We start from the raw sequence: 14,347 nt of genomic DNA, 5'->3' as shown, positions 1-14,347 counted from the left end.
TGAAAGAAACTCTCATAGTTTCGTCATAGAAATAAAACCTCACTGAAACAAAAACGCTCCCAAATTTACCTTGCTGCATTGTTCATAAAAGTTGTCCGATCCTCATAGATGTCGCCATGTTTTTAGGCATTGCCCCATTGTGACAATCTTGCACTTGCTGACTCTCCATTCATGTGCTGTAGCTGGCACAGTCACCCTCCTATTTGTGTGCAGCTGGCCCTTTCATTATTACACTTGATATGATAATGACATCATGTGTGCACAGCTGCACTATTTAAATTCACACGGTTAATTGGTATGACAAAATAGACTGGCAAAAACACCACCTTGTGTAATATTTACGTGTCAAAGAAGGCATGATGCAGGAGCCGTGAACACAGGAAGATGCTGAAGGACTAAATTAAAATTAAATAATGCAGCTTTTTAGAATCACAATAAAAGTTTATTTCATCTCAACAGGTTGAACATATACTATGAATGTACATATAGGCTACTTACAGATTTCAACCTGCTAATACAAAGTTTATCCAATGTAATGAAGCATATTACAATGACACGGTGGTTGTTGGATTCATTGAGGACAATTTGTCAATAGTTCGACATGCAGACCTAAAGACGATGTGTACAATAGTTTGGATCAAGACTTAGAGTCTAGATCAATAAAGATAACAAAAGAACATTAAAGAGCCTACTGGGAATTAGAAATCAGTCTCACTATAGCCAAAACAATAGGCTACCTTTCAAAAACATTATCTAAATTGTGAAATGTTTTATTTACATCTGGGCATAAATAAACGGCTATTCCCGACAGAAAACGTATTCAGTGTAACTGGTCCAGATTTTGTCCTCGTTGGGGTCGTTGCTGGTGTAGGCGCAGGTGCCGGTGGAGCTGCAGGCCACCATGTGGAAGCCCGTCTCTGTCAGCTTGTCAAACGCCTGTTCAAGAAAATTATATTTCAGATAGTAGCGGGATGTGTATCTCTCCGGTGGTCGGTCGGGGTCTCTGCTCTCGTTAAGCGTTTCCCCAAACACTTCTTTGGCGAGGGACGTCTTCCCGCAGACGGTAATGCGCGCCACTCGCCTGAATTTGGCGTCGGTTTGGATGTCTCTCCCGATGGTGTAAGACCCGCGGTATCCTATCGTGATGTAGCCCGACCTCCTGGAGTCCAGAGACGGGGAGCGCATCGCCCCTGTCGCAGACACGGTGCGTAACGTCTCCATGGCCCCGGAGGAGCCGCACTGCTGCGCACCTTCCTCAGTATCGCTCTGACTGATCTCTTCACTGACGGAGTTGTCTTTACTCATCTGGGGTCGTAGGCGCTTCGCGAGCTCCTGCAGCTGGAAAAAGTCCGCCTCCCGCTGCAGTCGACTCTTCTCGGGGAAATAGTCCGGCAGCACCAAGTTGAGATCCCGCAGATAGTCGAGGATGTAGCGGAACAAGAAGCCGTCTCTGTCCAAGAAGAAGCGCCCTTTGCTGTCGCGTGCCAAGTCTTTGGGCGACTTCTTGCTGAACATGTTCCAGAGCAGTGAGTCCGGCACCGCGATCAGAGTTTTGTGCCTGGTCACGTACACCTGGCCCCCGACGTTCAGCTCGATGATCTCCGCGAAGGGGGAGCCGGGGTCTCCGCAGAGGGACACGCCGCGCTCCGTATCTGCCAGTGCCATGGTCCCTGCACCTTCACGCACTGGAGCGGGATCAGAGTGAGACGCAGCCCTGGCAGCGGCTTGTTTATGAGGCTCGTGCGCGCCACATGTGCCAGTGCGCGTGCGCAGTCCAGAGCACTGATGGCACCGTGACACCTGCAGCCAAAACAATACTACGTCCCCCAATGTCCACATTAATGTCCACTTACTTACAAAGTCTGTGTTGTTTTCATTCACGAGAGTCCAAGTGATTGAAGCACGAACACATATGATGATAAAACATGTCAAGAGTGATGTGCCATGTGCCAGTGACTCCAAAACACAAACTCTTTATTATTACACAATATTAAATAGTTATCAGTGACAACATCGCAATATTAGATGTGAATCCAATCCTAATCTGATGATCCAAAATCCTACCACACAGCTGTGTACATTTAACTAAACAGACGAGTTATGATTATTTTCTAATGTATATAATGTAAGATTCTAATTAATATTCAAGGTAATGAGAGGTTGTTTTGCATCATCCAGGAAATGCCTTAAAAAATCCTAAATGCTCCAATTTAGTCTTTTTGTCAAGACATTAGGACTCACACTTCCCTTTTCAATGGTTGGGACGATTGTGAAAGACTGGAATTGTCAATTATGTCTATGATATGTTTCTGAGGTTGAGCTTTTAAGGTTTTGTTTTGTTTGTTTTCTTTCTAAAAAGGGCTACTAGAACATATTCACTCTAAAATGTGTAACTCAGGATGCACATGAAATCATTGTATACATTTGGTTTAAAAAGAAATATCCTATAAGTAAAAGCAAAAAGGCAGTGAGACGAGTCATTATGAAAGTACCAAGTTCTCTTTATGGCATTTTGGGGGAAATTTGGCTGGACCATCCTCCAGGTTACATGGGCCTATAAAAGATCATAGCCCGTCCTATCCTCTTCAGTCAAGAACGATGCTGCGCAAGGTAAGACTACTATTGTTTACTCATGTTGTCTAATTGAGACGTGCTTAATATTTTGGGCTGACTTGCCTCATTTCACCTTTACAGGGCATTACAGAGAGCTTTGCTGGGGCCATCCACGCTCTTAACAGCACCCAGTTAACAGATGGTGTGATTAAGAGGAGCAAAAGGATGATGCTGGACACTCTGGGTGTCGGGCTCATTGGATCTAGGACAGCTGTCTTCAACAAAGCGCTCACCTACAGCCAGGTACAATGTAGGACAATAGACATGTCTGCTAATATATAAATCATTTTTAAGTTCGTTTTTATGTATGTGTGTAGTCTGTGTAGTGGCACCACACTTGTGTATACAGCTAATTGCGAGCTTTTCTTTTGTCTCTCTAATTGCAGTCATTCAATTCTAAAGAGAAGAGCAGCATTTGGGGAAAGTCAGAAATAAGTCTCCCACCTAATTATGCTGCCTTTGTCAATGGAATTGCAGTAGGTGTTCTGTGATACGTGTGACGCCTATTTATCATTGACACACTCTAATTAGCACCACTGGTCTGCTAATAGGTCCACTCCATGGACTTTGATGACACTTGGCATCCTGCGACTCACCCCTCTGGAGCCGTGTTACCTGCTCTTCTGGCACTAGCAGAGGTCATGCCTCGAAAACCCTCAGGGCTGGAACTGCTCCTGGCCTTTAATGTGGGCATCGAAGTGCAGGGCAGACTCCTAAGGTTTTCCAGAGAAGCGCACAACATCCCTGAAAGGTAAAAACATTCAGCAGTGTAAACTAACTGCAGCCCATTTCTTCTTTGAGAGTTCCTACTGTCAAGTACAATTTAAATATTGAAATGGCTTTGGCACAGTGATCTACAGATAGGAAATATCATTGTAAAAGGGGGATATATTAAGCAAATTCACTTTAAGGAGCTTTTAACCTTGTTAAACAGCGCTTCCTCATCATTAGTTTAATGATAATGTCTAACACTTGTAGTGTGCTTTACAGGCTGTTGAAGCTTCTTAAAGCGATAGTCATTATTCTTTCATCCCATACTCAGTGGTGAGAAGCTACTATTGTAACCACAGCTGCCCTGAGGCAGACTGATAGAAGCGAGGCTGCCAGTCTGCACCATCCACTCCCCTGACCACCACTTTCACGAGTGGTGGACGAGTGCTCTAACAACTGAGCTCCTGCCGCCCTTTACTCAGAGTTGTATTTGGATTGAGTCATGTCTAAGTCCTGCCACTGAGGCTCAAGTGCTCAGAAAATACTTGTTTTCACCTACCCTCTATCCCCGCCCACATCTCTGTACCTAGTTGTAATTATTGGAAAAATGAAAACTGAGTGACATGTACATGACAATTCGCCAAATGTCACCAAGAAGTTCTGCAGGTTTGAACAGGAAGTCACCCATTTCTTAAACTAAGCTGTTTTACAATAAGTACCGGTACATGGGGGAATAAACATGTCTCCTTTAAAGGCATCTCATTGTCATTATCTGCAAGCTTGTTTATTATAGGTCCTCTATAGAGAAAATGTATGTAAACAGGGCACAATATTTCAAATATACGTTATAATATGTTATCGGTGTATTGTTTTTTGTTTCTATAGATTTCACCCTCCCAGTGTGGTAGGGGTGATGGGCAGTGCAGCAGCATCAGCGAAACTCCTGGGTTTGTCCGCTTTGCAGTGCAGTCATGCTTTGGCGGTGGCTGCATCCTCAGCAGGTGCTCCCTTAGCCAACACTGCCACCCAAACCAAGCCTCTCCACATAGGCAATGCCACACGGAGAGGCTTAGAGGCGGCACAGCTGGTTCAACTGGGACTGAAAGGAAATCCGGCTATTCTAGACATGGACTCTGGATTTGGGATCTACTACAAAGACTATAATCCAAGTGCGATGCCCGACTGTGCTGATGGTGGGTTTGACTGGACCCTCGATAAGCAGGACGTCGCTTTCAAGAGGATTCCAGCACATTTGGGAATGCACTGGGTTGCAGATGCAGCACTAGCAGCAAGAGCAAAGATGGAGACGCGTCAAAGTTTTGAGCCCAGCGAGATAAGTAGCATAACACTCAGAGTCCCCTCATCCAAGTATATCAACTGTGCTTTACCCACATCACAGCATCAAGCCAGGCACTCATTTCAGTTCAACGCCTGCTCGGCCCTGTTGGATAACGAAATCACCGTTGATTCTTTTAGCAAGATGCAAATTAATCGAAAAGCTCTGAAGGAATTGCTGTCCAAAGTTAAAATTGAGACACCAGCAGACAACAAACCAAGCTTTGAAAATATGTATAGTGAGGTTCAATTGGAAACAAATGATGGACACCGTTATGCGGCAGCGTGCGATACTTTTTATGGCCACTGGAGGAGGCCATTGAGTCAGGAGGACTTGATACAGAAGTTCAAGTCTAATGCAGCTACAGTGTTGACTTCAGAGGGAGTTCATGGCATTATTGATGTGATCGAAAACATTGAGGATGAAAAAGACTGTGCTTCACTAATTTCGTATTTGAAAATGGCAAATCTTACCTAGTTGCCTAAATATCTAACTGTTGCTCTCACAATTTGTAACAACTTTGATGTAAAATGTCTATGAATGCTGTGTATTGTTTAAAAAATAAATTTCACAATTACATAGATGTTAATGCCATTTATTTACATGATTGTCATACAAAGTTTCCACATTTACTGGGACAATCAGTGTTCAGTTAATTTGATCATCTGTAAATAAATATTCTTTTATTTGATTCAAAAGGATCATTTGTGTCTGATGTGCATTTTCAGAAGTTGTAATCATATGGTAACACGTTGCTAAGTGGTTTAGAAATGAATCTACCTCAAATAAGTCCAAAAACGGAACAAAAATCAAGCCAGTTTTAGCACATCCTCCACCATAGAACCGATGCCATCAAAGACCTCGTGAATGGGCGCGTCACACATGAAGGCGCAGGTGGTGACCAGCTTGTTCTTCTCGTCCACATGGCTGTCACTGACACTCTTACTCACGTGCGTGCATCGCAGCTGGTTAATGGCAGCTGCTGTACCAGTGGTGTTTGGATACCTACACAAATATTGAAAAACACTATATCAGAACCGTGCTAAAATGAATAACCGCAGATAGATGTGGGAAATATATCAGTGTAGATAATATTGTGAATATCATTTTAAAGTCATAATGAGTTCATAGTAAAAAAAAGTATATATATATTTTTTATACAATGGAAAATATGTTGTAAACTTTCAAATAAGAGTAGGAGGTGATATTTCTGCACGTTTGTGATTCATTTTACTGATACTTCACATTTCTGTTGGACTGACATCGTTATCGGTACACTCCAAAGATAGACCTTATGCAAGCAAAAATAGACATACTTTTCACTGTTTTCAATGCCAACGGTAACTTCACACCCTGGGAACACTTTGGCAGCGAGCACAGGGGAGATGCAGCAGAGGCCGATGGGTTTTCCTTCAGTGTGAAACGCCTGCAGCGCGGCCTGGACCTCCGGGTTCACTGTGCAGTCTTTCCCCTGCACAGCCCATGTGCACAGATTCTTGGCCGCACCAAAACCCCCTAAGCAGATACGGCCCTTATTATAGCCAACAACACAGCTGAAAATGTAGGTAAACGGGCACATTAGGTGGGCTTAACCTGGGAATATGATGGCGTCGTGATCTTTGACACTCAGTTTGGACAGGTCCTGGATGTTTCCACGCGCCAACCTGGCACTCTCCACCAACACGTTTCTGCTCTCCTGTGATGGTTCTCCTTTGAGGTGATTTATCACATGCATCTGGTCAATGTTGGGCGCAAACATATTCACCTGTAAAGGATTGCAAATTTAACTCTTGTTTACTTTAAAGATGCACTATGTAACTTTTTCTGGTAGAGGCTCACAACACACTTTTCTCTATAGAGATGCTTTTGCCTTGTCTGGAATGTTCCACAGTATGGCAATAAACGTATGTCTCCATGGAGACAAGCGGGAGACGCCGCCAGACCAAGTTGCAGGTCAGATCTGTGGAGAGGTGCACAGTAAGAAACACTTGTCCTTGAATAAATGCAAGAGAGAGAAGTTTGCCATAGTGTGGAACATTCTAGGCAAAGCAATAACATCTCCATGGAGACAAACCCTTTACCAGAATGTTACATAGTGCACAACAAAAGCATTTTGATTTGAAACAGTTACCGTGTTAGTTTGTTATATTTATTTGAGACAGGGACAGTGCACAAGATGAATCAATCTTATCAGGAGCTGCTTTGTACCAGGTGTTATAATAATAATAATTTAAAAAAATGATAATGATAATAATAATAATAATAATAGATCCATGGGTGTAGCTCAAGTTCTGATTTCCACCTTTTGTCCCTCTGCAGCTGATGTTATTAGGTCCCACTGAGGGGAGGAGCCCATTAGTGTTTATAACGAAACATGTCAAAATCTGTGTGTTGTAATATATTAAATTGAATTCCATTGTTTTCAGCAAACCACTAGAATTACATTATCTTTAGTCATACAAGTTGCAAACTAATCTTTTCATGTAATAAAATAATTAGTTCAGTTCAACTTAAAGATGGGGTGACATTTTCTAACTGAAATATGGAAGTAGATACTTAAACCTTTCTAACTCATTCCTTACTCTCACAAATCCTTTGGCTCATCATTAGAGTTGACGTGCATCTATTATTTCTTAATTTTTACCCCTTGGGCAGTTTTAGATCAGCTTTTTGGGGTGACATCCCTAAAAGTCTAGTCAGCTCTCATCACAAAGTTTGAAAAGATAGTGTTTGATAATTAAAATAAAACAGCATGTGGCGTCTGATTTGTCAGAGTTTTGCTTTCTGGGGTAAAAACAACATTTTCTAATACTTATGAAAGGAAAAAGTGTTGGGGACCCCAGTTTTAATGTGACACTATTCAAAGTCTCTAAACTCTGTAATCTGATTGAGGCATGTATACGAGTAAGTCACAAAATATAATCTAAAGCTGCAGGTAGTCAGTATTCTAGTAGTCAGTCTCTGTATCTACTTGCGTTGCAACAATGAAATTTCCCCATGTGTGGACAATAAAGGATGATCTTATTCCGTGACTACATGCATGTCCTTCTCTTGTGTACACGCATGTACTTGTGTTTAACTCACACTTGCCCCTCCGCGGCTCAGATGCACCAGGACCGCCGAGGCCTCGTGTATTTCACTGCCATCATAAACCCCGCAGCCCGCGAGCACCACAGCCACGCGCTTGGACATGTCTGCGGAGTAAAAACCTCGGTTTAAGGCTGCGATGGTCCTCGGTGTGAACAGACTTCCACAGTGGCGCAGCAGAAGCATGGCGGACACCCACGGGAGGGGAGGGGCCGACATGGGGGCGTGTCAGAGGACGCTCTTCTTCTACTGTGCGGGACATTCACGTTGAGCGCCCTCTTGTGTCCGCTCCTGACACTCATGTGACCATCGTGAGGAAGTGCGGGCCAATGGAGACGATCTCGACCTAAACTCGTCTATTTTTGCTACTTTCAAGACTTAAGATGACGCACTATCTAGTTTGGTTTCTTTCCTTTCTGTGCCTAGGTATTTGCGCTGAGTTCAGAGGCCGTGAACAGCGACAGCAGAAGTGGCCTGTTCCTTACAAGTGAGTGGACTTTTCTGACTGTAAACATCATCATGTGACACTGACAGTCCACAACTATCTCTACACATTATTTCACCGACTGTGGGAAAAGAGCTGAATGTTTAAAGGTTCTGATTCTGGGAATCAATCACATTTTTGTTTGTATTTTTATTATAAAATAATCTTTATATTAGGAAAAATCTTGTGCATCCACGTGACAGCAGATGACCCTACAGCATAGGAATAATTATTAGGTTAAAATTAGCAATTTGTGGTCCGAGAATTAGTTTGTTTGATTATTATTTTTGCATGATTGTCTATACTTTACTCTTTTGTCATGAAAAAAAAAATCCACTTATTCAATCAAAGTTATAGGCCAGGCCCAGGAGGGTCCCAAAATGTATGTTGAGGGTCATAGACTGGTGGTGGTGTTTTTCAGCTTCTAAATGGCATCCATTATTTCTAAACGTGAAGTAAAAAAAAAAAAGCAATGTCAGTGACAGTTAGGGCCAATAAGAGGTGTCAGAGCTCACCTCTGTGTACAGGTATGTGTATGCCCAAGTGCTCCTCTGTGATGTCGCCCACAGGAGGTTTGACCATCGGCCTGATGTGGACCCCTACTGCCAGGCCGTGTACCCCTTCTGTCCCACAGGGGATCCTGATGGACGGATCCCCTACATGAGAGAAAGTGATGTCATCTCAGTGTATCGACTACAAACTCCTGTTTGGGAGTTCAAATATGGAGATCTTCTTGGAAAAGTGGTAAGAGCATAACCACACCCCAATTAATGGCTGAAGAGTCCACATAAGTCAGTACTGTGTTTGTTTTCTTTGCAGCATATTATGCATGATGCCATTGGTTTCAGTAGCTCTGAGATGAGGACTAATTTCACCATGGAGTGGTATGAACTGTTTCAGCTGGGAAACTGCACCTTTCCTCACCTCAGACCCAAAGTCAGAGTGCCATTCTGGTGCAATCAAGGAGCTGCTTGCTTCTTTGAAGGCATAGATGACTTACACTGGTCTCAAAATGGCACCTTGGAGAAAATAAGTGAAATCTCAGGTGAGATGTTTAACAAATAAAAACATGTACAAGACATTTTTTACCTTTTATTATTACTTATGTTCTTTATATTGACTTTCACCAGGAAACCAATTCAATGACCTGGCCCAGTGGGTGCAGGAGGACAACAGGACTGGTATTTACTATGAGACCTGGACCGTGCTCTCGGACCCCAACCCCAATGCCACAGTTTGGTTTGAGTCCTATGACTGCTCCCAGTTTGTTCATCGCACATACAGGAAACTGACTGAACTGGGAGCCAAACTATCCAGTCGCACACAAACGAACTACACTAAGATCTACCTGTACAGTGGAGAACCAAGATACCTGGGAAATGATAGTGCCATCTTTGACCAGCCTGCTTTGGGAAATCTAGCAATGGACATTAGGAAATTTTACAACACGTTCAGGTCTCATCAGTCCTTTGTTGACATAGTTTTGAGTCTGTTGGAAGCCTATGAAAAAGTTGTATTGAACAAAAGTTTTTACCTTTACTACAACTTTGAATATTGGTATTTGCCAATGAAATCTCCTTACATAGGGATTACATATGAGGAAGTGCCATTACCATGAGATTTGATGGGAAATTTCCCCACAGCCATTTTATAGACTCTGCTTTTGATTTTTGTAACTAATGTTCAAATGTACATGTTACTGATGAAAATGTTAAATTAAATGTATTTCATTTATTTATTACCAGTATTGAATCATATGTCCAAACCTATTATTTTCTGACCAGAAAAGCAGTGCACAAAGTGTACTGAACACTAGTTTACTGGTTAAATTATGATATAAAACATCTCAAACGCAATGATATTGATAGCTTTTCCTCTAAATGTGATACATTTAAAAACAGAGATGAAGAGTACAGTTTAAGTATCGATTCGCTTTCAAAATTCACAACCCGTAGAATAGCTTAAGAAATGCCATAAACTAAAATTGTAAATGCACTACATCATCAGAATTAACACAATTTCATGAATATAAGCAGACAACCAGGTTTAAAAACACAAGTACAACAACCATCAGTGTGAATGTATCAAGTTCTTTATGACAAAAAAATCAGAGAGTGACGATAATCAGACAATGTTTAAGTATTTAACTGCCTCTGTTTTAGTTTATGTTGTCACTATTGAGGTCTATTTCTTATGTAGAGCTTTCACATTTAAAAAAATATTTAGCAAATGGATGAATTCAAAATTAAAATCATGATCATTGTATCGTGATTAGTTTATTCTCCAGGATTCTGGTCAAACTAAATGTTAAAACAAATAAAAATACAGAGTAAAGGTGCAAAAGCCAAATTCGCAAACACTGACCTGCACTGCTTACAAATAATTATAGCAATTTATGGTACAACTATTAGGCAAAGCAATTTACAAAATAAGTTTTTCATCAATAAATTACTTTTGATTTATAGTGAAACAGTTATGAAAAATCTAATAAAAGGATAACTGTTTATAAATGACAAGAGCCACTGTTAAAGAAAGGTTGAATCCCTTACAGATGGTGAAATACAGAAATTAATACATTTATATATTTGTTTATAATACATTACATACATACTTTACATAAGGAAAAACATCTTGTTTCTCTCATTTGATTTTCCAAATCTTTAACAGAATCTAGTGGATGTTAAGACATGAGCTTTGACAAAAACTAAAGCTATGGTGCATTTAATGCAAACATGGAGACTCAGCCATGGACAACAACACTTGACACACTGTCCCTTTCACCAGATTGGCATCATGTCTGGAAACCAGACTCGCCCTAGATGTTTTGAGACCTCCCAGTGGATCTCATCGGGGGAGTATTTGTGATCTGGGATCAGCACCTCCTCCATGATGGACAGCTGTGAGAGCCGCCGGCCGCACATCTTCACAAACTCCACGAAGGCGCTGCAGGAGACCTCGCACTCCCCCAGGCCGATTGCGGACAGCTGGGTGCAGTGCTTGGCAATACGGATGAGCTCTTCATCCAGAGGACGCAGGCCATTGGCGCACACAACCAGCTCCACCAGACGGGGGCAGTGAAGGCCCACACGACCCAACACCGCCTTACTTACAGAGCGACCAAAGTAAAGATGTGTGACAGGAATTTCCTCATTAAAGAAAGGGCTGAATTCCTCTTCATAGAGGAAGAAGTACATGACCAGGTTAAATTTAGGAGAGTGCCGCATCATAGCATCCCAGCTGCTCTTTTTGATGGTGTGGAAATGTTGTCCAGGATTATCGCTCACAACATCAATACGGAGATGTTCCAGATGAACGTGTTTCTCAGAGGATAAAGCCAGCAGGAGCTCGTCACTCAAGAGGTGGTAGTTCAGGGCCAGCTCTCTTAAGCCATGACACTGGTCAGCTACGCACAGGATCCCTGCCACAAAGCACAACATGAATACACACGTAGAGCTCGTCATGTGAAGAGCTTTACTTTAGGCCTCTTTGAAATGTAGATTATTAGTATTGTATTGTATTGTCATAACAGAAAAGTTACTTGTGTAAATAATGGTTACAACAAAAATCAAGTACCTGCTGGGGAGACATGAGGACAGCTGCTCATTTTGAGAAGTTTCAGAGTATTACTGTTGTTTGCCACAAGCACTTTTAGAGATGGGTCGTCTACAGGCGTGTCATCGATCTTCAGTGAGGATAATGATTTGGAGTTGACGAACACCACAGTAAGAGCCGAGATGAAATGAGACTGTGAAAAAGGTCCAATTAATTCATTTAACAAAGTATAATATGTAATAACCATTTCACTGTGAACTTGTGTAAAACAACTGCACCAGCAAGTAGTGTACTGTATCTCTCAGTGTGTCTCTATAATCGAAGCAGTCTTATGGTTATTGTGCAGAGGGTGTAACCAAGGCCTGGTAATGTGAACGTTTCAAGGCTCTTGTAATCATCTTAAAGACAAATAAACAATATGTCTCTGGTACATGTCATATCGCTTTCCCTTGTCCATGTGTGAGAACTCCTGTCAGAGTTCTCACACATGTCAGATAGCTTAAGCGGAGGTCAAACAACAACAATAACAAACAAATAAACCTGGTCTGTTGCAAGTTTACCTTTGAGACTTCCATAAAGCTGGGCCTTGCAGTAGAGATGAGTCCCAACGTCTTAAGAGAGCAGTTCACCAGCTGTGAAAGGATGTCACACGCTGCCTCTGCCGACTCTGTGCTGCTGTCCACCTGACAAGAGTAAACAGTATTACACACACTGCACTCAGGAGACGGAGGGGGTTATGATGTTGAAGCCAGATCGCGATTCATGTGAACTTTGTATCTGTATATTGCCTTGAAGAGGTAAGTAAAGACAATTTCTTCTTCTGAATGATCACACTTCGTTGCAATATGTTAAATCATTCTGTCACTCACTCAAAGCGTTGCAGAGGTAGACCAATAGGAAGTGTGCGTGGGGAAAATCTGTGTTTTGTTTGAGCATTGAGCTGCATTCAAGAGATTAGTAAATTACGATATTGCGATTTTACCATAACAGCAAATCGTCACATGAATGGGATAACAACTCAGTTTCTATCACCACATCGCACAGCCCAACTTTGTTGACTCATTCCCACCTTGAAGCTGACATATTGTAGGTGATTAGAGTGTCTTTTTATGATTTGCTTGATGAGATCTGGATGTGTGGCCTTGAGGTAGGAGCTAGCTGGTTGGTTGAGCTCAAACTCGAAGCACCTCCACAGCTCAGGCATGTGGAAAGCCTGGTTCCACACACGGCACACTTGAGATGCATAGGCCCGGTCCAGGAGGGGAAGGTACTGAAAGATGTGCAGCAGCAGCTCCTGAGGCAGCAGGGCCCACTCACAGTCCAGGGCACCACTCTCTGCCACAGTCTCGTCGCTGTCCTCTGGCCGGACCCTTTTACATGGTTCAGATGGGTTTGCATTTGCAATGGAGGACTCGTTACTGTCCTCCTCATTTTCTTTCATCCGCTTCATCCTAACAAACAGACAAAAAATATTAAAAGCAGGGGCAAAAGAACTAAACATATTTTTCCCTAATTGTGATAATTACAGTGGTGGTTTCAGCTGATATACCGAGTACTATGGCTGCAATAATTAATCGACTAATTGTGACTATACAGACTCTAAAACACATCAAATATTACATAAATAAAATACATAAATAAATAAAATACATAAATAAATAACGAAAACAGCAGCAACACAAAAGTAAAACGTCCACCTGACACCAAACCCATCTGAGAAGCACCGCTCTATCGCACCTGGATGTTTACAGTCAGCTAGCTCAGTAGCTATTAGCACGAGAATCCGAAACAGAAAAGTAGACGTTCCTGTCCGGGCCCACGCTGGATAAACTCATCCGTGTGAACCAGACGCCACGCATTAGAGCACGAACCCGGCACTTCTTCGCGACAGAGAAAAGCGGGAGACGTTTTCAGAAAGAATCCGGTGATTAGCTTGACCTAGTTCTTAGGTGAGAGCTGGTGGTGGACTGGCCCCCCCTGACAGATGAAATGGCGAAGTGTTGTTGTGGTGAGTGGCGCGGTGCATTGTGGGAAACGCTATCTGAAATGGCTGTTGGGAAAAAATTGTCTATGTATTTGATAAATCACTGTGACAAAAACAATCCTACGGTGCATGTTTTACTCATTACCTTTTTTGTTGCTGTGGCAATAGTTGTCATAATTTCACACTAGTCAAGTGACAGTTTGGCAAAAATATTTTAAAAATAAAAGTTTAAAATCACAGACAGAAGCCGAGTCATCCATCAAATTCTCAAAATAGTCCATCCTAATACACAATATAATATTGCGCTTTCAGTTTTTGGTCCTAGTAATATCAATCGTGTGAAATTAGACCCGTTTGGCCCTAGTTTACAGTTTGGTTGCTAGGTAACATTATGGCTTCCAAAGTTCAAACAGGAAGTAAAATTATAAACTTAACCAGACAGCCCAATCTAGGAAAGAATAGGTAAAATATGTTGCAACATTTTTAAATGTAATTACGTTTTAGTGGCATTAGCCTTAACAGTCATATACACTTTGTCTTAAAAATAATATATATTGATTTATGAAACAATAACATGCAG

General features: G+C 42.0%; 5 protein-coding genes across 5 annotated transcripts; 2 read left to right on the top strand and 3 right to left on the bottom strand.

The window, feature by feature from the left end:
* Window positions 1-273: 273 nt before the first annotated feature.
* kctd12.1 (potassium channel tetramerisation domain containing 12.1) lies at window positions 274-1,700 on the bottom strand. The gene has a single exon (XM_072444837.1). The coding sequence runs from the start codon at window positions 1,663-1,665 to the stop codon at window positions 799-801; it is 867 nt and encodes a 288-aa protein (XP_072300938.1). The 5' UTR covers window positions 1,666-1,700; the 3' UTR covers window positions 274-798.
* Window positions 1,701-2,664: 964 nt separating this feature from the next.
* Window positions 2,665-5,153, top strand: acod1 (aconitate decarboxylase 1). Its single transcript, XM_072444836.1, has 4 exons — window positions 2,665-2,856; window positions 3,000-3,089; window positions 3,165-3,364; window positions 4,210-5,153. Exons 1-4 carry the CDS (start codon window positions 2,779-2,781, stop codon window positions 5,135-5,137), a joined length of 1,296 nt encoding a protein of 431 aa, XP_072300937.1. The 5' UTR covers window positions 2,665-2,778; the 3' UTR covers window positions 5,138-5,153.
* Window positions 5,154-5,239: 86 nt separating this feature from the next.
* Window positions 5,240-7,983, bottom strand: LOC140359722 (glutamine amidotransferase-like class 1 domain-containing protein 3, mitochondrial). Its single transcript, XM_072444839.1, has 4 exons — window positions 7,745-7,983; window positions 6,254-6,425; window positions 5,977-6,175; window positions 5,240-5,665 (listed from the first exon to the last, which is right to left on the bottom strand). The coding sequence occupies exons 1-4, from the start codon at window positions 7,964-7,966 to the stop codon at window positions 5,470-5,472; spliced, it is 789 nt and encodes a 262-aa protein (XP_072300940.1). The 5' UTR covers window positions 7,967-7,983; the 3' UTR covers window positions 5,240-5,469.
* Window positions 7,984-8,034: 51 nt separating this feature from the next.
* On the top strand, window positions 8,035-9,965 carry cln5 (CLN5 intracellular trafficking protein). The gene is made up of 4 exons (XM_072444838.1): window positions 8,035-8,234; window positions 8,801-8,975; window positions 9,051-9,276; window positions 9,362-9,965. The coding sequence occupies exons 1-4, from the start codon at window positions 8,131-8,133 to the stop codon at window positions 9,847-9,849; spliced, it is 993 nt and encodes a 330-aa protein (XP_072300939.1). The 5' UTR covers window positions 8,035-8,130; the 3' UTR covers window positions 9,850-9,965.
* A 986-nt stretch (window positions 9,966-10,951) lies between these two features.
* On the bottom strand, window positions 10,952-13,775 carry fbxl3a (F-box and leucine-rich repeat protein 3a). Its single transcript, XM_072444821.1, has 5 exons — window positions 13,521-13,775; window positions 12,853-13,234; window positions 12,344-12,466; window positions 11,805-11,976; window positions 10,952-11,649 (listed from the first exon to the last, which is right to left on the bottom strand). The coding sequence occupies exons 2-5, from the start codon at window positions 13,231-13,233 to the stop codon at window positions 11,009-11,011; spliced, it is 1,317 nt and encodes a 438-aa protein (XP_072300922.1). The 5' UTR covers window position 13,234; window positions 13,521-13,775; the 3' UTR covers window positions 10,952-11,008.
* Window positions 13,776-14,347: the final 572 nt, after the last annotated feature.

The sequence above is a fragment of the Eucyclogobius newberryi genome, unplaced genomic scaffold (assembly GCF_026437365.1).
Source record: "Eucyclogobius newberryi isolate DKJ021-1_F unplaced genomic scaffold, fEucNew1.0.hap1 SCAF_14, whole genome shotgun sequence".
NCBI classification, from domain to species: Eukaryota; Metazoa; Chordata; class Actinopteri; order Gobiiformes; family Gobiidae; genus Eucyclogobius; species Eucyclogobius newberryi.
The sequence above is the reverse complement of the archived record's forward strand: the minus strand, read 5'-3'. Positions and strand labels throughout refer to the sequence as shown.

What these genes read in the sequence shown, in the direction of transcription:
- kctd12.1 (XM_072444837.1), bottom strand. Translation starts at nt 1,665, where the DNA reads ATGGCACTGGCAGATACGGAGCGCGGCGTGTCCCTCTGCGGAGACCCC.
- acod1 (XM_072444836.1), top strand. Translation starts at nt 2,779, where the DNA reads ATGATGCTGGACACTCTGGGTGTCGGGCTCATTGGATCTAGGACAGCT. An exon ending in AAGCGCTCACCTACAGCCAG is followed by an intron (nt 2,857 to 2,999) that starts GTACAATGTAGG and finishes CTCTAATTGCAG; the next exon opens with TCATTCAATTCTAAAGAGAA. An exon ending in CCTTTGTCAATGGAATTGCA is followed by an intron (nt 3,090 to 3,164) that starts GTAGGTGTTCTG and finishes GTCTGCTAATAG; the next exon opens with GTCCACTCCATGGACTTTGA.
- LOC140359722 (XM_072444839.1), bottom strand. Translation starts at nt 7,966, where the DNA reads ATGTCGGCCCCTCCCCTCCCGTGGGTGTCCGCCATGCTTCTGCTGCGC. An exon ending in TGAGCCGCGGAGGGGCAAGT is followed by an intron (nt 6,426 to 7,744) that starts GTGAGTTAAACA and finishes AATCCTTTACAG; the next exon opens with GTGAATATGTTTGCGCCCAA. An exon ending in CGACGCCATCATATTCCCAG is followed by an intron (nt 6,176 to 6,253) that starts GTTAAGCCCACC and finishes GTATCTGCTTAG; the next exon opens with GGGGTTTTGGTGCGGCCAAG.
- cln5 (XM_072444838.1), top strand. Translation starts at nt 8,131, where the DNA reads ATGACGCACTATCTAGTTTGGTTTCTTTCCTTTCTGTGCCTAGGTATT. An exon ending in AAGTGGCCTGTTCCTTACAA is followed by an intron (nt 8,235 to 8,800) that starts GTGAGTGGACTT and finishes TGTCGCCCACAG; the next exon opens with GAGGTTTGACCATCGGCCTG. An exon ending in GAAAATAAGTGAAATCTCAG is followed by an intron (nt 9,277 to 9,361) that starts GTGAGATGTTTA and finishes GACTTTCACCAG; the next exon opens with GAAACCAATTCAATGACCTG.
- fbxl3a (XM_072444821.1), bottom strand. Translation starts at nt 13,233, where the DNA reads ATGAAGCGGATGAAAGAAAATGAGGAGGACAGTAACGAGTCCTCCATT. An exon ending in TACAATATGTCAGCTTCAAG is followed by an intron (nt 12,467 to 12,852) that starts GTGGGAATGAGT and finishes TACTCTTGTCAG; the next exon opens with GTGGACAGCAGCACAGAGTC. An exon ending in GCTTTATGGAAGTCTCAAAG is followed by an intron (nt 11,977 to 12,343) that starts GTAAACTTGCAA and finishes CCTTTTTCACAG; the next exon opens with TCTCATTTCATCTCGGCTCT.